This window comes from Peromyscus leucopus, chromosome 1, assembly GCF_004664715.2.
Source record: "Peromyscus leucopus breed LL Stock chromosome 1, UCI_PerLeu_2.1, whole genome shotgun sequence".
Lineage (NCBI taxonomy): Eukaryota > Metazoa > Chordata > Mammalia > Rodentia > Cricetidae > Peromyscus > Peromyscus leucopus.
In genome coordinates, this window is record NC_051063.1 from 102,435,007 (window position 1) to 102,460,508 (window position 25,502).

The 25,502-nt window shown below is 41.4% G+C and overlaps 1 protein-coding gene across 1 annotated transcript in view; it reads left to right on the top strand.

Moving 5' to 3' along the window:
* Positions 1-24,845, top strand: part of Nup98 (nucleoporin 98 and 96 precursor) — a 98,689-nt gene extending 73,844 nt beyond the window's left edge. Inside the window, 14 exon segments of the mRNA XM_028889159.2 lie at positions 1,242-1,424; positions 2,152-2,305; positions 4,640-5,069; positions 6,950-7,179; positions 9,872-10,138; positions 12,945-13,102; positions 14,793-14,936; positions 15,704-15,846; positions 19,301-19,522; positions 20,046-20,215; positions 20,218-20,286; positions 20,700-20,854; positions 24,116-24,227; positions 24,327-24,845. Of these exon segments, the coding sequence (XP_028744992.1) occupies positions 1,242-1,424; positions 2,152-2,305; positions 4,640-5,069; positions 6,950-7,179; positions 9,872-10,138; positions 12,945-13,102; positions 14,793-14,936; positions 15,704-15,846; positions 19,301-19,522; positions 20,046-20,215; positions 20,218-20,286; positions 20,700-20,854; positions 24,116-24,227; positions 24,327-24,544 (2,655 nt within the window). The 3' untranslated portion in view covers positions 24,545-24,845.
* The last annotated feature ends 657 nt before the right edge of the window (positions 24,846-25,502 follow it).

Consider the following 25,502-nt stretch of genomic DNA (forward strand, 5'->3'; position numbering starts at 1 on the left):
CTGAGCCATCTCCCTAGCCCATTGTTAATTATTTTGCCATTATTTATCTTTAAAATGCTTTATAATGTAAATGTAACCTTTTGAAAACTATTTTATTTTATGAGCACTGATTGGTGTTTTGCCTGCCTGTCTGTGTGAAGGTTTCAGATCCTCTGGAATCGGAGTTACAGACAGTTGTGAGCTGTCATGTGGTTGCTGGGAATTGAACCCAGATCCTCTGGAAGAGCAGCCAATGTTCTTAACCACTGAGCCATCTCCAGCCCCGTAAATGTAATTTTTGATTCTTTAAAACATAAAAAGATTATTCCCCGATTGGAAATGTCCTTAATACTGTTACTTGTTTATCCTTTTAGGGAAATTAAGTGTGGACCTTCCTCATGTCTCTAAGGTTGCACATACACTGTACAGCTTACTCTAGTCGCCTAAAAGATTAAATTCCAGAACTAAAACTATTAACTAGAAATTGACTTATAGCTGGGCAGTGGTGGTGCATGCCTTTAGTCCCAACATTTGGGAGGCAGAGGCAGGCAGATCTGAGTTCAAGTCCAACCTGGTCTACAAAGCAAGTTCCAGGACAGCCGGGGTATACAGAGAGACTCTGTCTTGAGAAACAAACAAAGCAAAACAAGAAATGTAAAGTTTGGGGCTGAAGAGACCCAGATTTGGATCCCAGCCACCCACATGGTAGCTCCTAGCCATTTATAACTCCAGTGCCAGTGCATCTAAGGCGTCTTCTAGCCTTTTCTAGCACCAGGCACACAAGGGTCCTTGTACATACATGCAAGCAAGCAAACACATTAAATATAAAAAAAAAAAAATGGAATTATTTGTGGACTAAGTATAATTTGGGAGAGTGCCTATGCTTAATAATTGTGCCTCTTTTCTCTTCCCAATTACCTCCAACTCCAAGTCATTGGGAGGGCAAGGTGACACTCTAAATCAGGAAATTATAGTTGCTAACAAAGGGAGGTACGATATAAATCTTTGCCTCTGAAGACCACTGTTTGGGCGTTGACTTAGATCGTAGACCCTGCCTTATGATAATTCCAAAAGGATAGTCCATAAGCCTTTTTGTGTCCCAGATACTTAACAGAGACAATTAATGTTAAATCCCTCTTAGCTTTTATCTCTTGGAACATGCAGAATATTTCTAGATCATACTATGAGTAAAGTTTATCTGATCTACCATGAATCTGTTTGGCTTATTTTAATGTTGCTTCTCTTGTTTTTGCTGTCTGCAGAGCCAGAGCCCAGAAGTGGAGCAGTTAGGGAGGGTTGTGGAACTGGACAGTGACATGGTAGATATCACCCAGGAGCCAGTTTTGGATTCTGTGTTAGAAGAGAGTGTGCCTGAAGATCAGGAGCCTGTGTCTGCTTCAACACACATTGCATCTTCACTGGGAATTAATCCACATGTCTTACAGGTGAAGTTCTGGCACATCCTTACTATGGCAGAAAGCCAAACTTAATATTTAATCTCTTGTATAACATCATATCTCTTCTTTGATTATTCACTTAAGACTGTTGAGAGTTCAATATCTCCTGGAAAAGGAAATAGGCCAATGTCACAGGCCTCATTTTCCCATTCAGTAAGGAAGCTTTATATTGAGGATGAAAAGATGATTTCTATTTTTACTACATAAAATCAAAAGATATGTTTTCTCAGCCAAGTTTTGTCACTTTACTACTTTGACTTTAGACAACAAATTTATCAACTACCAACACTAAGTTCTATTAAATACCATAACTTTGTAGTGTTGGGATTTCAGACGTAGACACTTTAGAAACATGGTCAATGCATGCTGAATTTCTCTCTTCCTCTAGCTGCAGCCTTTTTTTTTAAAATGTGTTTAGCTTTTGGCTTATGCTTGACTTTAAAATCATTTATTCAGCAAATAATAGGGACCACTGTGTGCCAGGACCTGGTGGAACAGGTAAATACAAAGCAAAGAGTGCAGGACTCCAGTCCTTTGGGCACATGTAGTGTAGTGGTGTGGTGGTCACAAAAATGCTGTACTTGTTCTGGACACAGGCTTTAAAGAAACAGCTTTTTGTTTTGTTTTGTTTTGTTTGGCTCATATAAACTGCATTTTTCTTTTATGGTCTTTAATTTGTGGGAAATAGTCATTCTATAGATACTGACTTTTTTAGATCATGAAAGCATCATTGCTTGTTGATGAAGAAGATGTAGATGCCGTGGATCAACGCTTCAGTCACTTCCCCTCCAAAGGAGATACTGTTCAAGAAATCTGTTCTCCTAGACTCCCCATTTCAGCCTCCCACTCAGCAAAATCCCGCTCAATAGGTACAGTATAAAATATGCTGTTTTTCAAGAAACTGTTGAGTTAGATCCTATTTCTCACATCTTCTAACCTGAATGGATTTCCCTAGCACAACTACTAAAAGCCATATGAATAACAATAGGCATGGGAGATTGCTATGAGTTTGAGGTTAATCGGAGTAACACAGCAAGACTCAAGGAGCTGAAGAGATGGCTCAACAGTTAAGAGCACTTGTTCTTGGAGAGGACCCCCAATTCAGTTCTCAGAACCCACGTGGTGGCTTATAACCCTCTGTGTCTGGTTTCAAAGGATCTGACACCCTCTTCTGGGCTTCCTAGCCAACAGGCACACACATGGTGCATATACATACATTTAGGCACTCACACATACACATTAAATAATTTCTTTTAAAAAACGGAAATGGCTCAGTGAAGTAGCTTAGTGCATAAAAGTGCTTGCCACCAAGCCTGATGACCTGAGCTTGATCGCTGGAATTCACGTGGTGGAAGGAAAGCCCTCCATATGCTCACCATGGTATATGCATGCCATCTACATGCACACACAAGATAAATAACGTTTTAAAACAAAAACAAAAAGTTCAGACAGTGGCAAGTTTTTAAGCACCTGTCCCCTGCTTTCACTTGTCAGCTTTAATCCCCAGACAGTTTTTCTTTCATGTCATCAGTACATAAATAATATGAGGTATCTGTAACATCTAAGACCTACAAATAAAACATGCAGCATTTGTATGTCTGAGACTGATGTAATTCAGTGTATATAATTATCTCCAGTTGCATCTGTCATTTTTAAAATAATCCTATTGCACATTTGTTTTTCTTTGTTTTTTAATTTTTTTATTTTTATTTTATGTACGTTGGTGTTTTGCCATGGATATTGGGTCCTCTGGAACTGGAATTACAGACAGTTGTGAGCTGCCATGTGGGTATTGGGAAATGAACTCGGGTCCTCTGAAAGAGCAGTCAGTGCTCTTAACCACTGAGCCATCTCTTCAGCCCCGCACATTTGTTTTTCAGTAAGGATATGACCCTTGAGTTTTACCCAGGCTTTCACTCAGTCTTGCTACTGATAGCTTTGTATATTAGAAAGGTTATTTTGGCCGGGAGGCAGTGGCGCACGCCTTTAATCCCAGCACTCAGGAGGCAGAGCCAATTTGAGTTTGAGGAGAGTTTGAGGCCAGCCTGGTCTACAGAGTGAGATCCAGGACAGGAACCAAAACTACACAGAGAAACCCTGTCTCGAAAAACCAAAAAACAAAACAAAAAGAGTTACTTTGCTGAGTCTAGTTTCCTCACCCTTTGGTTTTTTCAATACAGTGTTTCTCTGTGTAACTGCCTTGGCTGTCCTGGAACTCTGTAGACCAGGCTGGTCTCGAACGTTCAGAGATCACTTACCTCTGCCTCTTGAGTGCTAGGATTAAAGGGATGTGCCACCATCTCCCAGCCCTGTTTCCTCACTTTTAAAATGTGAGTGGTAATGATAATGCTTACTAATTAAAGCTACTGAAAAGCAAAGTGTACACATCTTTTATTTTTAATACTGTTATTAACATTATAATCTTCATGGGTTGTTTTTTGTTTTGTTTGTTGTTTTTGTTTCTTTGTTGTTGTTTTGGTTTTTCAAGATAGGGTTTCTCTGTAACAGCTCTAGTTGTCCCAGAACTTGCTTTGTAGACCAGGCTGGCATTGAACTCACAGAAATATGCCCGCCTCTGCAGGCATTGAAGGCATGCACCACCACACCTGGCTGTTTTTTCTTTATAAAACCATTAAAGTTCTTGCTTTGATTTCATGCCTGAAAGGGTAATTATTATGGGCTGGAGTAGTGGCTCAGTGGTAGAGAGCTTGTACTGCTCTTACAGGGGACTCAAGTTTGATTCCCAGCATACACAGGCAGCTCACAACCACCTGTAACTCGGGTTCCAGAGGGATTGGACATGTGGCATCCACATGCAGCTACAGTCATGTTGACACACCTACACACATACATAATTTAAAATAAATTATTTTTTTAAAGTAATTATTGTAAGCCAGACAGTGGCACACTTTAATCCTAGCACTAGTGAGGCAGAGGCAGTAGGATCTCTGAGTTCAAGGACAGCTTGGTCTACGTAGTGAGTTCCAAAACAGCCAGAGCTATATTGTAGCCAGGTATGGTGGTGAGGCCAGCCTGATCTGCCTTGTCAGTTCTTGGACATAAGCTGCATAATGACTATGTCTCCAGAAAACAAAAACAAAAGTAAAGATTGTAAAATCTGACTGAATAGCTTCACCCTTAGTGATCTTTGTTGTTACTGAAGAAATAAACTGTTGTTTAGAGTCTTTTCTTCCTTGTTTCAGTTGGTGGGTTGCTGCAATCAAAATTTGCAAGTGGAGCTTTTCTTTCACCAAGTGCCTCTGTGCAAGAATCTCGCACTCCTAGAGCATCATCTCTAATGAATGTCCCATCCACTTCCCCCTGGTCTGTACCTCTGCCACTGGCCACTGTGTTCACAGTGCCCAGCCCAGCTCCTGAGGTTCAGCTGAAAACAGTGGGAATACGTAGGCAACCAGGCCTAGTCCCTCTTGAAAAATCTATTACATATGGCAAGGGGAAACTTTTGATGGACATGGCCCTATTCATGGGACGTTCCTTTCGGGTTGGTTGGGGCCCCAACTGGATTCTTGCTAACAGTGGAGAACAACTACATGGTTCCCATGAACTGGAAAGTCAGCAGGTTGCCGATTCGATGGACTATGGATTCCTACCCAATCCAGTAGCCGTTAAATCGTGAGTTATATTTCCTGATGCTTTTGGGGAATGACAACATTGAAATTGGGGGCTGTTCTGTTATCAGCAAAACCCAAGGTCAGCATGCTGCTTTGCCATCTTTATATAAATTTCCTAGCCCACGTATAAGTCTTTCGTGTATTTTGTACACACAGTATCATACACATTCCTATGTAGTCCCTGCAATTAAGTCTTCTGGTATTTACCATACAGAATGTATTGAGTTTACACAAAATACGTACAATTTTCTTAGGTGTTTTTTATAATACATAACAAGCTTGTGTACATTTACTATGGATTAAATGAATATGATTACTTATTTTTGAAGTTGATTTTTGGAAAAATAAAAATCATCAGTGTCTTGAACCTCACAGTAGTCCATTCTAAATTTAGTAATTGCCTCTAGATTATGGTATTATAATATTTTGGAGATTATTAATATCTTAAAATGCATCAAGGTCAGACTGACTTCATGCTCATCTCAATGTACAGCATTTCTAGGATTGGAGCTACATACCTGTAATCCCAGCACTCATACAGAAGAGATCACAAGTTGGAGGCCAGACTGAGCTGTATAGCAAGAATCTAAGGAGAACCTATCTTAGATTGCTAGTATATAGCCCAGTGGAATAGTGGAACAGCACTTTCCTAGCATGCCCTGGCTTCATTCTCTAGAACTTCAATTTACAACAGAAACAAAGGAGTAATTTTAGAATCTGGCCGTGTGTGGTGGTATATACCTGTAATCTAGTCACTCAAGCAGTGAACCCTGGAGAATTGGAAATTCATAGACTTTCTTGGCTACATATCAAGTTCGAGGACTATGTGAAATCTGTCTCAAAAAGTATTTAGTATCTATAAGCTTGGCTTCATAACTTTTGACATCTAAGTATTTGCAAACTAGGTATTCTACATACAGCTTTGGCCTTTGGGTTTTGTAGTGTCACCACAAATAAGTGATGAAACCAGTAACTACTGACTCCCATCCACAGTTGTATCTTGAGCTGTGCTGTAGCATTACAATTCATTGGTCTACTCTACATTGTATCATTTATGCATTATTTTATAAACATCAGTATTGGTCATTAGAGTTTATACATGTTTATACATATTTATATAAAAAGTTCTTAATATTTCAATCCATCTCATTAGTCTTTTTAAGATTTAAGAAAGCCGGTTGGTGGTAGTACACACCTTTAATCCCAGCACTGGGGAGGCGGAGCCAGGTGGATCTCTGTGAGTTCAAGGCCAACCTGGGCAACAGAGTAAGATCCAAGAAAGGCGCAAAGCTACACAGAGAAACCCTGTCTCGAAAAACCAAAAAATTTAAGAAGCTGAGGCTGGAAAGCTGTCTGAGTGGCCAAGAGCATTTCCTACTCTTCTTCGGAGGGCCCAGGTTTGCTTCCCAGCACCCACACTGGGCAGCTTTCACTGTAACTCTCAGGTTATCTGACACCTACTCCTGGCTTCTACAGGCATCTTCTGCCTCTGACCACAGCATACACACATACACTACATACAAATAAATCTTGAAAATATCATTTCTGAGGGCCATGAATGTAGTAGCTCTGTTGGTAGAGTGTTTGCATAGTATGCTCAAGGCCCATGGTTTCATTCCCAGCACAGCATAAACCCAGGATGGTGGTCCATGCCTGCATGCCTGTAATCCCATCACTTGGGGAAGTGGAGGCAAGAAGTTGAGAGATTCAATGTGATCCTTGCTTACATGCTCCAAGACCAGCCTGGCCTACATAAACCCTGTCACATAAAAACAAACATTACAGTGAAATGCTTTTTATTCTGTTGGAAGTAAGCAAAGGTTGGTTGTAGGAAAATTTCAGCCGTTTCTTCATTTTCTGACTCATTATTGTTTCTCCTAGTCTATCTGAATCCCCATTCAAAGTTCATTTGGAAAAACTTGGTTTGAGACAAAGGAAGCTGGATGAAGATCTGCAGTTATACCAGACGCCTCTGGAGCTCAAGTTAAAACATAGCACTGTGCATGTAGACGAGCTGTGTCCTCTCATTGTCCCCAACCCCGGGGTCTCAGTCATTCATGATTACGCAGATTGGGTTAAGGAGTCACCCAGAGATCTGCTGGAAGTACAGAGTGAGTACACATCGTGCTGCTAGCCTTTGATGTCCCAGGAGTCAGGTTAGCAGTAGCATATGTTTCTAGGAAACGTGAAGTTTGGATTTATAATTATCATTGTGTCAGGAGATAGCAATTGTTATTTGCCCTTTATCATTATTATTGGTGTGTGCTAACTGTGCGTGTGTGTCTTAGATGCTTTGATTATATTCACCCTCTCTTATCCCTATTACTTTATCCCTTACTGTCAGGTATATCTTCCTGTCTGTTTTTGTTTTTCGAGGCAAGGTTGCCCTGTGTAGCCTTGGCTATCCTGGAACTCAATTTATAGAGCAGGCTATCCTCTAACTCAGAGAGCTCCTCTGCCTGCCTCTACCTCCTAAGTGCTCGGGTTAAAGGCATGTGCCACTAAGCATGGTTTTTCTTTCTTTTTTTTTTTTTTTCTTTTAATATATATATATATATTTTATTTTACAATACCATTCAGTTCTACATATCAGCCATGGGTTCCCCTATTCTCCCCCTCCCACCCCTTTCTTTCTTTTTATAATGTCCTTCTTTCCTAAATTCCACTTATAAAAGAGAACATGGAATTCCAATTTTATTTTGTTTTGTTTGGAGTCTGGCTTATTTTGGTTACCGTGCATTTACCCGCAGATGCCCTAGTTTAATTCTTCCTTATTGCTCAGTAAACCTCCGCCATGTATATAGAGCACACTTTCTCTCTCCATTTACCTCTGTTGATAGCAGTCAAGACTGATTTCCCTGACCTGCTGTTTGAAATCAAGCTGCAGTCACAGTGGGTGTACAGGCATCTCTTTTATGAGTTGACTTTCGTCCTTTGGGGTAAGAAGTCATATGGCTAAATCACACTGTAGTTACATTTTAATTTTTTCAGGAACCTCCATACTTGTTGCTATATTGACTGGACTAATTTACATTTCTAACAAGAACACATAAAAGATCCTTTTCTCTACATGCTGTCAACCAGTATTTCTCATTTTTTGAATGGTCTGGTTTTCTTTTTTTCTTGATGTTAATGTTGATCATTCCAACTGGGGTGAAATGGAAACTCAAGGGAGTCTTGATTTGCATTTCCCTAGTAGCTAAAGATTTGTACTTCATTTGAAATTTGTTGGCTCATTTGCTTAACCATTTATTGATTTTTTTGATTTATTTATTTATTATTTTTTAGTTATCTTTTATTCTGGATACTAATCCCTTGTTAGACAAACAGCTGGCAAGGATTTCCTCCCATTTCATAATCTGTCTTTTGACCATCGATTCTTCTCCATGCAGGAGCTCTTTGCTCCGGTACATTTTGTCAATACTTGCTGCTTATTAGGTCTTCTGCAGGAAGTCACTGCCTGGTCCTGTATCTTAGTGTTTAACCATTGTTTTCCTGTTACAGTATAAATGTCTCAGGTCTTAGATAAAGGTCTTTTGTCCATTTGAGTTGATGAGATTCAAAGTGGGGAGTAGGAGTCTATCCTCAGTCTCCTACCTTGAATATTCAGTTTTGCTATCACTTCTTGTTAAGCAGCTGTCTCTTCTCTGGTGTTTTGGCACCTTATTTAATAAGACTCATATGCCAGGCCCAGCATTACAGAGTGTGTGTGTGTGTGGGGGGGTACATGTACATATATGTGCCACTCAAATGTGTGGAGGTCAATTTGCAGGACAATAGCCCTAGCTGTGGCTGTATTTCTATATTTACTCTATTAGCAAACAGCTAAAGCAATCTGCTGCTGCTGTGGGGAAGTGAAGTGCAGATGGTGAATGATTTCCAGCACCTACACGGAGGCTCACAACCATCTATATCTCCAGTTCCAAGGGAGCTTCTGTGGCCACTAGGCACACACGATGCACAGACACACATACATACAAAACACCCATATACATAAAATTATTTTTTAAAGTGTTTGGTAGCAGAATTTCAAATTGCAATATCTTTTCTTGACTATCACAGTTAATAGCCACAATTAGGCTAGAAGAATTTAAGGGAGCATCCATCAAGTTATGTTTGTTATGTAAGTATCACAGGTACATGGAGTGAGCAAATATACCCTGTACCTGTGCAACTTATATGAAGTGTAATCGTAATGAGTCTTAACAATTAAAACCTGGAGTCAGATGTTAGGGTGAAAGATCAGAGAAGCAGAGCAGCCAGCCACTAGAGACTTTTTACCTGTACGAAATCCCAGAACAAATGGAGGGGGGCGTTGTTCCTGTCTCTACAAATCCTTAGGCTGAATGGGGCCAAGATCCTGTCTCCACCTCCTTAGTGTTGGGATTAAAGGTGTGAGCCTCCCATGTGCTGGGATCCTAAGTGCTTAGGATCAGAGGTGTGAGCTACCACCATCCTGCTGTTTCTGTTTTAAACTGATTTGATCTCCTGTATGTAGCCAAGGGTGGCCTTGAACTCCTGATCTTTCTGCTTCCTCCTCCCAAGTGCTGGGATTAAAGGTGTGTGCCACCACCTGGCCTCTACAGTTAACTCTGGCTAGCTCCACCCTCTGATCTCCAGGCAAGTTTTATTTGTCAGAACACAAAACGCTTATAAGTTGAGATGACCGGGTTGGGAGTAGTGAGCCCACAAACTTGAATGAGTGTTTATGGTGGTAATTGATGTGTTTTGCACCACAATAAGTGATGAGCTCTCAGGAGTGATTGCCAGACTTTGATAGCATTGCTTTTTGTACTTTCTTAGTTGTGAAGCACTGGAGCCTGACGTGGACATTATGTGAAGCCCTGTGGGGCCACCTGAAGGAGCTTGACAGCCAGCTGGATGAGCCCACTGAATACATTCAGGTTCTGGAGCGAAGACGAGCTTTTTCCCGATGGCTGTCCCGTACTGCTGCACCCCAGATTGAAGAGGAAGTTTCCTTAACCCGAAGAGACAATCCCATAGAAGCTGTGTTCAGCTACCTCACAGGCAGTAGGATTAGTGAGGCCTGTTCTCTGGCACAACAGTCAGGTAGGGATGAGATCCTCTGCACTATCCCTGCTCCTTAATTGTAGTTTGCCTTTTAACCGTATCCCAAGAAGATTGTTGGTTCCTCTAGAGACCATGCCTTGTTCTTCTAAACAACTCTGGAAACTTAAATATCATTTGTTTAATTAAAATTGTGTTGATTTTGTTATGTGCGTTTGTAGTAAATCAGAAACTTCAGATAAGTAGAAAAAAATAGGACAAAATCACCCAAATTCTAAGACTTAGTCATCGTAACATTTTCAGTGGTTATCCTTATAATGCATAAAGTATACACAAATGCATGCATACTGAACAACATATACATATAAATGGTGTCCTAGTGGTCCTCAGTAGTATAGAGGTGACTATCCTTGCCTGTCAAAGATAATTTCCTGATGTACATTCTGTTCTTTCATTTAAAATATCATAGATAGCTATAATTGTTTCTTAGCAATCTTTTAATGTAACATTAGCATATTCCTTTGACATTTTATTTGTGTGTGCGTGTGCGCACAAATGAACACTTATACACACATAAGGAGGCCAGAAGAGGCTGATAGGTGTCATCTTGTATCACTGTCTACTTATTTCTTTGTGGCAAGGTCTCACCTTGAAATAGGGGCAAGCTAGCGTTCTCTCAATTAGGCTGGAAGATAGCAAGCCTCAGCAATCCTCCTGTCTCCAGCCCCTCTTGGACTTGGGTTTACAGGTGTGCATGAGACACCCAACTTGTTACATAGGTGCTAGAGGCCAAACGCTTGCACAGGAAACCCCCCTTTTTGTTTGTTTGGTGTTCGAGACAGAGTTTCTCTGTTTAACAACTCTGGCTGTCCTGAAACTCACTTTGTAGACTAGGCAGACCTTGAACTCAGAGAGATCCACCAGTCTCTGCCTCCCTAGTGATGGAGTTAAAGGCGTGCACCCCCACTGCCACCACCCCCCTGCTACAGCAAACCCTCATAACCGCTGAGCCATCCTCAGGCCTCCTTTGTTGACATTCTTTTTTCTTTTTCCATCCCGTTTCCAGAAACAATAATCTGAACGTCTTATACATAGATCTTTTGTAATAACTCACTATTTATCCCATTATAAGTTTAATAATCTATATAAGCTAAAGTATTTCTAGGTTGAAATACTTACTGATTTAAGATTTGTGCTTTTTAAACTTTTCTTCTATCAGTAAGACATTCAGCAATTGCTTTATAACAATATAAACATCTTAACAGAAATCTTGATGAAAATAACGGCATAATCAGCATAATCTATATATGTATGGTTAGATTCTTGATCAGACTGTATTGGAACATGCTTTATTCAAAGCCAACTAATTATAGCCATTAACTATATTTGTTTTGGTGAGCTTGGCCAATTTGAGATTATAGGAATAGAACACAAGAAAGCTAAATCAGCAACTTCTAAAAATAGGCAGTTGATGCTGGGTGTGATGGCACACGCCTTTAATCCCAGCACTTGAGAGGTAGAGGCGGGGGATCTCTTGAGTTCTAGGACAGACAGGGCTACATACATAGAGAGAACCTAAAAGACAGGTACATAGGTATGTAGTTAGGTAGGTGGATAGATAGGTAGACAGTAAATAAACAAATTAATACAAACAACACTTCAACCAACATTGCCTGGCTAATTCTGATCAGAGGAAAGTAGTCAATAAATTATTATATCAAGATACGATAAATCAGCATCCTCTCTGAACTTAGCCATCTGTGTTGAACATGGTATTTATGTGTATCGACCAACAGATACAGACGTAAAAATGATCTTCCTTTTTTCCTTTGTCACCTAGAACACTAGCAGTTCATGGCCACTCGGACTGCAGTGCTTGCTTGCTACATGAATCTTAGGTCATTTGTTGACAAAAACACCACCACCCCCATCCCCCCCCACCCCCGCATGTGGTCAGATCAGAGCTAACTGGGTCTAACAGCACATGTCCTTGTGATCCTGGTGCAGTCTAATTTGTGAAATGAGCCTTTTAAGATGATAGTTTTATGTCGGGCGGTGGTGGCGCACGCCTTTAATCCCAGCACTCGGGAGGCAGAGCCAGGCAGATCTCTGTGAGTTCGAGGCCAGCCTGGGCTACCAAGTGAGCTCCAGGAAAGGCACAAAGCTACACAGAGAAACCCTGTCTCGAAAAACCAAAAAAAAAAAAAGATAGTTTTAATTTCTGGCAGGACATGGGGCTGGGGCTGGCTCAGCTCTTAAGAGCACTGGCTGCTCTTCCAGCACCCCTGTGACACTGCACAAACCACATGTGTGTCTTCTGTTTCGGGTTCAGTTTCTCATTTCTCTGTGCTGTGTGGTGCACTCGAGTTGGGCTTGTCTTCAGTGAGGTCATCTCATTTTCATGGCAGACACTGGAGCAGGTGACACTTTCCTCCTTTTTATCATTTTGGTTGTTGTTTGTTTTTCCAGACAGGGTTTCTCCATGGAGCCCTGGCTGTCTGGAACTCACTCTATAGACAGGGCTGGCTTCAGACTCAGAGATCCACCTGCCTCTGCTTCTGGAGTGCTGGGATGAAAGGCATGTGCTGCCATACCTAGCTAACTTGACTCCATTTTATAGATATGTGGTGCCTTGTGCAGAGGGAGAAAAGCTGCTATTACCACTACATATTGTATACCTTTTTAGGTTAAAGCACTTTGAAGATACACTGCTCAAGTATAAAGTATCTGTATTTTAACACTGATGTCAAGTCTTTCCTCCAAAGGCCTGGAAGAAGTACAGTGGTCTGTGTTTCATCAGGTCGGTTAATCCTTAGTCCTCACCTGAAAACTTGTGTTTCTCTTACAGGTGATCATCGCCTCGCTCTTCTTTTGTCTCAGTTGGTGGGTAGCCAGTCAGTCCGAGAGCTGCTCACCATGCAGTTAGCCGATTGGCATCAGCTCCAGGCTGACTGCTTCATCCAGGATGAAAGGTTGCGCATATTTGCCCTGTTAGCTGGAAAACCGGTAATGTCATATTAATTTTTCTTGTAAACTGTACACTGTTAATATAACTGCCAATATGGTCTTCTTTCTATGTAGAAATATTTTCAAATTAAAATGTCAGGCAGCCAATCACAATGGCTCACACCATTAGTCCTAGTGCTGTGAGATCTAGACCAAATTCAAGGCAAACCTGATCTAGAGAAGTCCAGTAAAGTTGGAACTACATAAAGAGACCCTGTTTCGGAACTGGAGAGATGGTTCAGGGGTTAGAAGCACTGGCTGCTCTTCCAGAGGTCCTGAGTTCAGTTCCCAGCAACCACATGGTGGCTCACAGCCATCTATAATGAGATCTGGTGCCCTCTTCTGGCCTGCAGGCATACAAACACTGTATACATAATAAATAAATCTATTTAAAAAAAAAAAAAAAGAGACCCTGTCTCGAAACATCATGTCAGGCTGGGCAATGGTGGTGCAGGCCTTTAATCCTACACTTGAGAGGCAGAGATAAGTGAATCTCTGTGAGTTTGAGGCCAACCTGGTCTACAAAGCAAGTTCCAGGATAGCTAGGGCTACACAGAGAAACCTTTTCTAGAAAAACAAACAAAAAACCATGTCACACAATTAACCAAACCAAAAAAAAAAAAAAAAAAAAAAAAATCCAATGTTAGCTGTATTGTGCACCTCTAATCTCAGTACACAGAGGGCAAGGCCAAAGGATTGCCCGAGCTTCAAGACCAACCTGAGCTACTTAGTGAGTACTTAGTCAGGACTACATAAGGCCCTGTCTCAAAAACAATTTTTAGAAAGATCTTACTACATTTGTTTATTTGTGTGTTCTCACTCTCAAGCATGTGTGTGTATGGCATGGTACATGCATGAACAACAAAGGATAACTTGCCAATGTCTTAGGAGTCAAACTCAGTTTCCCACGCTTTACCCACTCAGCCAGCCATCTCACTGGCCTAATTATACAAATGTTAAATTGGAGCTGGCAAGATGACGCAGCGGTAAAGAAAGGCCTTGCTGTCGAGCCTGACGGCCCGAGTTAGTCAGTTCAGGGAACCCCGTGGTAGACGGAGAGAAGAACTGATTCTCACAAACTCTGACCTGACACATACAGCATGCCATGTCACACATATGCCTACATACAATAATAAGTAAATACAAAGATTTAATGTTGAAATATGGATCCCATATCATAGTAATGTTTACATAGGGAACTCTATAATTATCTGTATTCATCTGTGTTGATGTACAGGTTCATATTTGCACGTGTTTATATCAAGCAGAGTCAGTTATGGAGAATGATTCTGAATTTTTTTTCTTCAATTTACTATGTATGACCATTTTTCCATGTAATGTAGTATCATTCTTTTTAATAGCCACCACTCTTCGTTTTACCAAAAAGGAAGTAATTATTTTAAGCCCAGTTTTTGCTGCTTACTCTTTGATTATCTGATTCTGTGTCTTTATGTCTGTCTTGTAATTATGGGAGGGGAGATTTCATATTCAAACCATTACATTAAGACTGGGTATGGCAGCACACTCCTTTAATACTAGCACTTGGGAGAGGGAGAGGCAGTAGGATCTTAGTTCAAGGCCAGCCTGGTATACATAGTGAGGTCCTGTCTCAAAAACAAAACCATAAGGAGCAGCTTGTAGACAGGCAGTAATAACCAAGTTGTCATGGTAATGCTTTTGTCTCCTGCAGGTGTGGCAGCTCTCAGAACAGAAGCAAATCAATGTGTGCTCCCAGCTGGATTGGAAACGTGCACTTGCTGTCCATCTTTGGTATTTGCTTCCTCCAACAGCCTCCATTTCCAGGGCTCTCAGCATGTATGAAGAAGCATTTCAGGTATGTGTGTTCAGAAGAGCCAGGTGAGAACTCTGGTGTGTGTTTTGTCTTTCCAGAGAAGTCCTGCAAACCGGGTGTGACACCTTTAATCCCAGCACTTGGGAGGCAAAAGCAGATGGCTAGTGGTGAAGACCCTGTCTCAAAAAAGAAAAAAAAAATTATTTTTAAGGAATACAGAGAAAAAGCCGTTGAATCACATTTTATAATATAATACTTACTACTGATTGCCCTCTTTGAAAATACTGTAAAATCAAGACACACACAACAAGGTCAAAACATCATCCTTTACCTTGTCTCTCAACTTCTCATTGAAGTTGATATTTACATTACACAGATATTTATATTATAATATAATTAATTATATTATAATATAATATTATAATTCATAACAGTAGCAAAATTACAGTTACGAAGTAGAAACAAAATTTTATGGTTGGGGATCACTACTACATGAGGAATTATAATTAAAGGGTCGCAGCATTAGCAAGGTTGAGAACCACTGACATAAAAAGGCCTTGTCTCAAATCTGAGGGGGAAAAAAAGAATTGTGACAAGTGGACAAGTAAGGGAATCTACTGAGCTCCTTTAAGTCGTCACCAGATTGAAAACAGGTGTATCAAAAACGTTTAAAAGCCTTGATTCTTTTAAGCATTACAGCATCCTTAATGCATGTTTCATTAATTAATGCATGAATAATTGAGACATGATAATGCTAGTTGATAAAACTCACAACTTTTATATTGCTATATCAAATTCTTCCTTTACAGAATACTTCGGAGGGTGATAAGTATGCCTGCTCCCCTCTTCCTTCATACCTGGAGGGTTTGGGCTGTATAGTAGAGGAAGAAAAAGACACACGGAGACCACTTCAGGATGTTTGCTTCCATCTCCTAAAACTCTATAGTGACAGGTAAATCAGCACCAGGCGTGGTAATTGTGTCAGTTAATTTCGGTGAGATACAGTTTACATATAAATAAGCATGCAGTTGGATAGACATCACAGAATAACTACCAACACAACTGAAACATTTCTGTCACCTACAGAAATTCCCTAATGTGATTTGGGAATTAATCCTCAGTCCTATACAATGATTAGGGGGGTTGTTGACTATAATTTAATTTTGATGTTTCAGGAATTTACATATTTAAGTCATTCTGTACTCTTTTTGTACCTGGCTTCTTACCACTCAGCATGGTGGTGAGATTTATCAATTTTAATGTGAACAGCAGAGGTTTTAGGGAATCTTTATTCTAATTCTGTAGATTTTTATGTAATTTCATAGTGATTTGCTGGTGAGTAGTTAGATGTTGTTGGTTGGGTGTGAGGGATAAAGTGCTGTGAATATTTATTCACACACTAGCTGTAATAAGCCAGAACTTGACACAAGCTACTGTGGTGTACTGTGGGTACACAAGCTACTATTGTGTACCCTAATAAACTTGCCTGAGGATCAAAGGATAGAGCCAGCCACTAGATTAGACATAAAGGTCAGGCAGTGGTGGCACACACCTTTAATCCTAGCACTTGAGATCTCATGCCTTTGCTTGGGAAACACACACGCCTTTAGTACCAGGAAGTAATATGGCAGGGCAGAGAACAGTGTATAAGGCGTAAGGAAACAGGAACTCACTCTCTTTAGGCTGAGGATTTTGTAGAGGTAAGAACTAGTGTCTGGCTGTTCTACTTCTCTGATCTTTCAGCTTTCACCCTGATATCTGGATCTGGATTTTTTTATTAAAAGACCATCTAAGGGGCTGGAGAGATGGCTCAGAGGTTAAGAGCACACTGACTGTTCTTCCAGAGGTCCTGAGTTCAATTCCCAGCAACCACATGGTGGCTCACAACCATATGTAATGAGATCTGGTGCCCTCTTCTGGCCTGCAGGGATACATGCAGGCAGAACATTGTAAACATAATAAACGACATAAAAAATAAATTAAAAAAAAAAAAAGACCATCTAAGATTTGAACAACAAGCTACTAGAGAGACTGAGGTGTGAGAGTTTCACTGGAGTCCATAAGTTCAGTCCACCAGGCATCATAGCAAGACCCAATCTAAAGCAAAGTGATTGTTGTTTTCCATTCTCACTAGTAATGTATAAAATCTCTAACTGTTACATGTCCTCTTCAGAACTTAGTATAGTATATAGTGATATTCTCTGTGTGTTGTATATATTTGTTTTGATACATTTATTTATTTATTTATTTGTCTTTATTTTGGTAGTTTGAGACTGGGTCTCTAAACAGACTGGCCTAGAACTCATTCTATGTACCCTAGGCTAGCCTTGAACTATCACATTTCCCCTGTTTTAGTCTCCCATGAGTTAGGATTATAGTAATGTGCCTCCATGAAATGTTTTTAATAAATGGAGAATGGCTTATTTAACAGTAATAAATTAACTCATGCAATTATTATATCTAAATGATTAAAATTATTTTGATACTTCTTTTTACTTTATCTTAGAAATAACTAAGATTTTTGGTTTTCTGTTTTCTGTTCACAACTAATAGGTCACAGCTTGTTTCTACTTTTCAGGATGTTTTCTTTAAATACAGAATATTAAGTGTTAGTTATAAAAAAGAAAGTATAGTACATATATAAGTAAAATTTATCATTCATCTATTTTTTGCTAACATCTATTCAAGTCTTTTGGCTTTTTTGGATTTTGGTTTTTTGATAGTTGGTTTGCTCTTGAGACAGGGTCTCTATGTAGACCAGGCTGGCCTTGAACCTACAGAGATCGTCTCGCCTCTGCCTCTGCCTCATGCATGAGTGCTTGGGACTACAAGTGTGCTCCACCATGCCTGGCCTAGATTTATTTATTGTAACTGTTTTTGACTGTGTATATCAATGCAACACTCCAGTGTCTGGTGCCCTTAAAGGTCAGAAAAGGGTGTCAAATTACCTAGAATTAGAGTTATGGATATTTTCTTTCTAATTCATGTGCATATTTGTGCATATATGAGTTGGAGCACACCTTGAGAAGGAGTCCATTCTGTCTATATGGGTCCTGGAGATTGAACTCAAGTTGGTAGACTTGAAATCAAGAGCCATAACCCAGGGCTGTCTTGACAAGTCCAGAAATTTTATATTTTTTAAGTTCCAGTTTGCTAAAGTTTTTTAAATGCATACAGTGTTCTGCCTGCATTCCTGAAGGCCAGAAAAGGGCACCAAATCATGTGGTTGCTGGAAATTGAACTCAGGACCTCTGGAAGAGCAATCATTGCTCTTAACTGCTAAGCCATCTCTCCAGCTCCCCCCACCCCACCCCCAGTTTGCTAAAGTTTTAATATTATATAACTTGCTTATTGTTATAGAACTTTTGACATTTTCAATTTATCCTCAAGTCAAGTTGCTATCATTTCTGTGCTCTGGAGGGTTTATTTTACTGAAGTAAATTTTTTACATCAAGTTTTTCACAGCCCTGGCATTCAGGAGACAGTGGCAGATAGATCTCTGCATCCAGCCTGGTCTACATAGCAAGTTCCAGGACAAACAGGCTATCTCAAAAAATAGAAAAAAAGTTATTCATAGCTTTTTCTTACCCTTTTAAAATATTTGTAGAATCTATAATAGTCATAAATTCCTGACACTGATAATTTTTGTCTTCTCTTAGTCTATGCAGTTACAATTTCATTGGTCTTTTAAAGAACCAGGTTTCACTGGGTTTTATTCCTGTTACTTATCCTACACAGAGAAAAGCTTTAATGGATAAAGAGTAAAACCATCACTCAATACTACTACATTAGAATGACCAAAATTGCCAGGCTGTGGTGGTTCATGCCTTTAATCCCTGCACTTGGAAGGCAGAGGCAAGCAGATCTCTGTGAGTTCAAGACCAGCCTGGTTTACAGTGTGTGACCTTGTTTCTCTCACACAACTATGAACATTACAAGCTGTAGGAAGAAATGACCTTCATGAAGATCAGCTAACTGACAACTGAAAACTTAACATTCAATGACATCAGTTAACAGAACAGTCTGAAAAGGCCTGAGGTTTTTAACATGGTTAGGAATCACCTAGCAGAGCCAGGTGATGGTGGCACACACCTTTAATTCCCAGCACTGGGAGGCAGAGGCAGGTGGATCTCTGTGAGTTCAAGGTCAGCCTGGTCTACAGAGCAAGATCCAGGACAGGCACCAAAATTACACAGAGAAACCCTGTCTCGAGGGAAAAAAACAAAAAGTAGCAGATACCAAACCTGTTGGATGGCACACCCTCGTGAGAGAGGTGTCTAGTATTACTGATAAGACCTCTCACTCTTTGCCCTCTGTTTCTTTTGTCTTCTGAAACACAGAACAGTTTTTTCAGTACAGATGATCTGCTAGCTGAGTATCCTAACTGAATACTTTCTTCTCCTCAGACATTACGATCTCAATCAGCTATTGGAACCTCGAAGTGTAACTGCAGATCCTTTGGACTACCGCCTAAGCTGGCACCTTTGGGAAGTGCTGCGGGCTCTTAACTATACCCATCTGTCTGAACAATGTGAGGGTGTGCTACAGGCCAGTTATGCTGGCCAACTGGAAAGTGAAGGGCTATGGGAGTGGGCCATTTTTGTCTTCCTACACATTGAGGACTCAAGGTGAGTGAAAAGCCTTTGAACCTAGTGAATAATGTCTAGCACCTCAAGGCAATACCTAAAAATTCAGTCTTTTCAGGTTCTGTTCAACAAGTTACTGCTTAGAACACCTGTTAGATACAGCCATGTTATAAATCTCAAGACTCGAGGCCTGGGAGATGGCCCAGCAGTTAAGAGCACTTGCTCCTTTTCTGTAGGATCTGAGTTCATCCTCTGCATCTGTGTCAGGCAGCTCACACTGCCTATAATAACTCTAGCTCTGTGGGGTCCAACACCTGAAGTCCAAGGGCACCAGCATTCATACGCACATACATACCAACACACACATGTACACATATAACTAAAAACAATAAAAATATTTTAAGAAAAGTCATAATTTCAAAGAATGACTTTGTGGTTTGTTTTGCTTTTTAAGTTTGAAGTGGTCTCCTAAAGATGGAGATGACCCATTTGAGTGACTGTCCAAAGGACCACTCTTAGCCTTCTCTGTGACCAGGATGATGATCGGGCTTCTCTCTTCCCATAGCATGCGTGAGAAGGCTGTTCGGGAGCTGCTTACCCGGCACTGCCAGCTGTCAGAGACCCCCGAGTCCTGGGCTAAGGAGACTTTCCTAATGCAGAAGCTCTGTGTGCCTGCTGAGTGGATTCATGAGGCCAAAGCAGTTCGAGCACACATGGAATCCAATAAGCACTTGGAGGCCTCTATTTATTTAAAGCCGGCCACTGGAACCGCTGCCACAAACTTGTTATCCGGCACCTCGCTTCTGGTGAGTGCAAAGGCCTACATCTCCTGGAATTATCCCATGTTTTTCCAACCTGTTGAGCCCTCATGATGGCTGAGGCAGAGATGATGTCAGTTTAGGACATGGCAGACTTAGATCAATGTTCTTCCAAAATGCTACAGAAGAGGCTTGGTCTGGGCAAGGGGCTATGGGACAGGGAAAGATGGCACTATTGTAGTATTATCTGCCACTGATGTCCTTGCTGCGCACTACGCTCTCTGCTTACATGTGGGAATGTTAACACCACCAGAGACAGCTGCTCCGAGGTCTGCAGCCAAAAGTTATCGACCTCCACAACATCTGCTTCTCCAGCCTGCCTGCCTTAGATTTGTGCCTGGTCCTCTATACCATTGGGAACTACACCCTTATACACTGCAGTCAATGTTTTGTTTCTTCAGATGCTATTATCAACGAAAACTATGACTATCTGAAAGGATTCTTAGAAGATCTGGCACCTCCAGAGCTTAGCAGCTTAATTCAGGACTGGGAAACATCTGGGCTTGTTTACCTGGATTACATTCGAGTAATTGAAATGCTCCACCGTATTCAGCAGGTACCTAAATTCCTTAAACCATTGTCTAGTTTTCTTTTTCATAGGCCCTTAAAACCAGCCATTTCAAAAAGTCATACTGTAGCAGTGTGTGGTGGTACATGGCTTTAACCCCAGTGCTCGGGAGGCAGAGGCAGGTGGATCTCTGTGAATTCCAGGATAGCCAGACTGTAGAGACACCTTTCTCAAAAAAAACCAAACCGCAAAAGCCATGCTGTACAGTACAGAAGGAAACAATGGCGGCACACATACAGTCCCAGCAGTGAGAAATGGAGGCAAAGGGATCAGAAGTGTGAGGCCAGTCTAATTGATAAATATATTGTTGAAGATGGGACTTGGGGTTTTTTATTTTTTAGTTTGTTTGTTTGTTTGTTTGTTTTAGCTAATCTTACCCTATAACCTAGGCCAGCCAGGAACTCACTGTGTAGCCCAGGATAGCCCTTTTTTGTTGAGAAGAGAGTAAGTGTGCTGCACACCCTAGCACAGGTGTGGAGATGCAAGGACAAGTTTGGGAAGTAGGAAGCAAACCCCTGCTGCACCATCTCACTGGCTAGCTCTGCTTTTTCCCCTGAAGTGTGAGCTGTACTCTCCCTTGCTACCAAAACTTGTGCTGTGTTTTTTGTACCTGCCAGATCATATTTTTTTTTTCCCCATATTTATATATTCTTGACGTTTGGGGGAAGATCTTTTCTGTTGTGAGGTTACATACCATTGAACAGAGGTTCATAGCTCAAGCTTCTCAGGTCAAACTATTAGATTTGATTTAGGTTTCCCACATTGACTAAGGAACTAAGTTAATTAACCACTCCATCTCCCCGGGAGGGTGGCAGGGAGTGGACAGTGGCATAGACTATAAAGTGTATCCAACAGGGTTTTGATGAAGGTTACACAAAATAGGCACAGGGCTTTGGCGTAGGACCTTACACTAAACTTTTGACAATGGTTCCTATTTTCATCCACTTCTAATTCCTCACACTGGGTCAGACATATAATGGGCATAATTCGGGAATCATTGAAGAGGCCTTTCTAGTTGAAATCAGTTCATTGATGCAACTTAGTCATTAAGAACCCCAAATATGCTGAGTACTGTGATGGATTTGGGAGCTGTGGAGGTAAACAGTATGTTTTTCCCTTACCTTTTAAAAGTACTGGTTCAGTGGGGGAAGACGTATACAAGTAAGGCAGAAATCACCGTAGAGTAAAAGAGAAGATTTATGACGATTGCTGACGGTGTGCCAGGACAAAAGAGAGAGCCTGATCTAGTCTGAGGGAGTCAGTGGTGCAGTGCGGCTCAGTCTCCACATTCACAGCTAATGAAACAGTCTTCACTTAACAGTCTCCACCTGGGGCTCTGCAGTTAAGAGCGGTCGATGCACCTGCAGAGGTTCGGGTCCTAGTACCCACATGATGGTTCACAGCCATTATTAACTTCAGTTAACCCAGGAGATCCAGTGCCCTCTTCTTCCTCAGATGTGTAGACAGAGCACTCACAGTAAAAATAAATGTTTAAACCTTCCCAGTTCTCGTGCTGTTTTCCTCTTTACTCCATGTGTAAACATGGCTGTTTGCTTTACCTGGAAAGTTTGGCTTTCTCTTGTTAGGAAGGTCTCAGCTTACATATGGTCTCCCAAAGGAAGCTTCTCCTGATGCCCCTACTCTAAAATAGACATCCAGTTTCTCTATGCCCACAGCTTATCATAGCTTACGATTCTTGAAGGTTAATTACTACTTGATATTTTCTTGTCTGTAAAGTTCATGAACACAAAGACCTCATTTTGTTTACCACTATTTAAAGTCAGTGATAAGGTTCTGGCAGAGGGTAACAGTGTGTATATAGACATAAATCAGTGAATTCTGCAAGCCTTCTTCAAAGTGAGTTCCAGAGCTAGTCAGATAACTCAGCAGATAAAGTGCTTGTAGCCAAGCTTGACAGGCTGGGTTCAAACCCCAGAACGGACATGGTAAAAGGAGAGAATGGATTCACACAAGTTGTCCTTTGACCTCCACATGCTTCCATACCAGCCATTCACCAACACAGAATAAGTAGTAAATTCCATGGAAAATGCATCTTGGAGAGCATCTTGAATAAACCTGTAAAAGGAGGGAGGTGGCTGGAGACTTTGGGTGGTCCACAGTGAGAAAGATAGGTTAACTGAGAGTCAAGGTTGAGGTAAATGGGATAAGCTGTTGCTGCAAAGTATAAAGAATATAAGTAATGGGTAAAAGTAAATCAGCTTTGTTTTTTAAAGATGTGGCTGAAATAGGAGGATAGAGGAAAGTTTGGGACTAGCCTGGGATATACAGTGAGTTCCAGGCTAGCTGGGGCTACATATCAAGACCCTATCTCAAAAACCAATTGGTTATAAAATGGTCACCAGGGCTGGAGAGATGGCTCAGAGGTTAAGAGCACTGACTGCTCTTCCAGAGGTCCTGAGTTCAATTCCCAGCAACCACATGGTGGCTCAAAACCATCTGTAATGAGATCTGGTGCCCTCTTCTGGCCTGCAGTCATATATGCTGTATACATAATAAATAAATAAATCTTGAAAAAGAAAAAAAAATAAAATGGTCACCAATTAGATGTAGAAGGTGACGCCAACAGTAGTGTGGTATGTTGTTTGAGGTGAGAAGTAGTGGTGGCCCAAGCCACAGTAAAACCCATGGCAGCGAACGAGAAGATTGGCCTATTAGGCCAGCATTGACTATAATTGGAATCATAGGGGGTGGATCTGGAGAGTGTATAGACTGAGGAGGTCCTGCACTGCTTTAGGAATGGCTATGAACTTTTTGTTTTTTGAGACAGGGTTTCTCTGTGTAGTTTTGGACCCTGTCCTAGATCTCACTCTGTAGACCAGGCTGGCCTTGAACTCACAAAGATCCACCTGGCTCTGCCTCCCAGTGATGGGATTAAAAGCGTGCGCCACCACCGCCCTGCAGCTATGAATAAGGAGATGTAAATTAAATGCTGGTTTGAATACCACCTCTTACAATGTCTCTGAATCAGATTTGCCCTAAAGTTTTTTTTGGTGCTGTGTTAAAACCATGTGGTTTATGAATCATCATCTCAAGACCTGTCCAAGCCCAAGGCTAAGTGTACTTTCTCTTGTCTTCAGCAAATAGATGCTGTGGTAGTAGCATGGGCACTGCCACCAGCTTCTTGTTTTTTCTCCTCCCTCCTATCAGATGTCATTGGGATTTTGTGTAATCTGTGGGGAGGGTTGAGGTAGAAGTTTCTTTTGTCCTTAATGGTCTGTTTCTCTGCAGGTGGAATGCTCAGGTTATGAACTAGAGCACTTACACACCAAAGTGACTTCACTGTGCAACCGGATAGAGCAGATTCCATGTTACAATGCCAAGGACCGCCTGGCTCAGTCAGGTAAGCACGGGGGCTCTCCTTGCTTGTGGCTTACTTCCTGTCTTATGACACCCCGCATCAGTACCGTGTGGTCAGCACTTACTGTGGTTTTCTCTCTAGATATGGCCAAACGTGTAGCCAACTTGCTTCGGGTAGTACTGAGCCTGCAGCATGCTCCTGATGCCACCTCCAACTCAACACCAGACCCTCAACGAGTCCCTTTGCGTCTGTTGGCTCCCCACATTGGCAGGCTCCCCATGCCTGAGGACTATGCCTTGGAGGAACTTCGTGGCCTTACACAGTCCTACCTGCGAGAACTGACTGTTGGGAGCCAGTGAACCTAGCTCTTGCCATCACACTCATGCCCATTCATACTCACTACACAGCAGTTTCTAGCATTGTTTTAATTGACAGTTTTCCAATTTCAGGGTTGATGTGGAATCCTCCCTCCCTTTCTGCTGCCCTAAGCAGCATCCACTAGTTGTTCAGGGTTTTTCCTAATACTGAACATAGCATACAAGGGCTTTTGGAACAGCAACAAACAAACAAACAAAAAAAAAAACCACAGGTCTCCATTTACCAACTTCAAGAATATTCGATTTCTTTTTCTTTTGAAAAATGGTCAATAAAACCTCTTTGCAGAACCTCCCAGAAAAAACAGGGAATTCTTTTCCACACCAAGTTCTGAGTCTTGTGACACACACACCCTATGCCAACGTCTAACCTACACCGCTGCAGCTCTTCTGTATCATTGCTGTTTGAAAAGACTGAGACAAGTGACAAGACAAATGTCTGGTAGATGACTGACTGTCCGTCCCTGACGCTTGTCCCTGAAGATTTCTTAACAGTGAGTGTGGGAGTCAAAAGAGGGTTGGACCTTGTTCTTTGACACATTGAAGATAGAAGGGCTGTCTGCTATGGAAGCAGAGATCTTAAAGGCTCTTTGGTTCATGCCTCGTATATCCTATGGACACTATACCTGCCCTACTATCATGTGCAGTGGCCTCAAACCACAGAAAATGTGTCTCTGGGAAGCCCCTGATTTATCAGTCATCTTCCTGGATTTGCCAGAGGAGTTTGGATGAAGAATGTGAAAGGTGTTCCTCTCAATCCTCCCATCTAGCCAAGACCATTTCCCACCTTTCACCCACACTCCCAGAAGGTAAAATAGTCACTAAGACAGGTCTGGCTGGGCCCTGGGGGCAGGCCTTCACCACATTGCTGCTGGCTGTGGGGAGTCCCAGGCTCTGGCCTGAGACAACTGATGTTTGGGGCTGTCACAGACAATATGGCCAC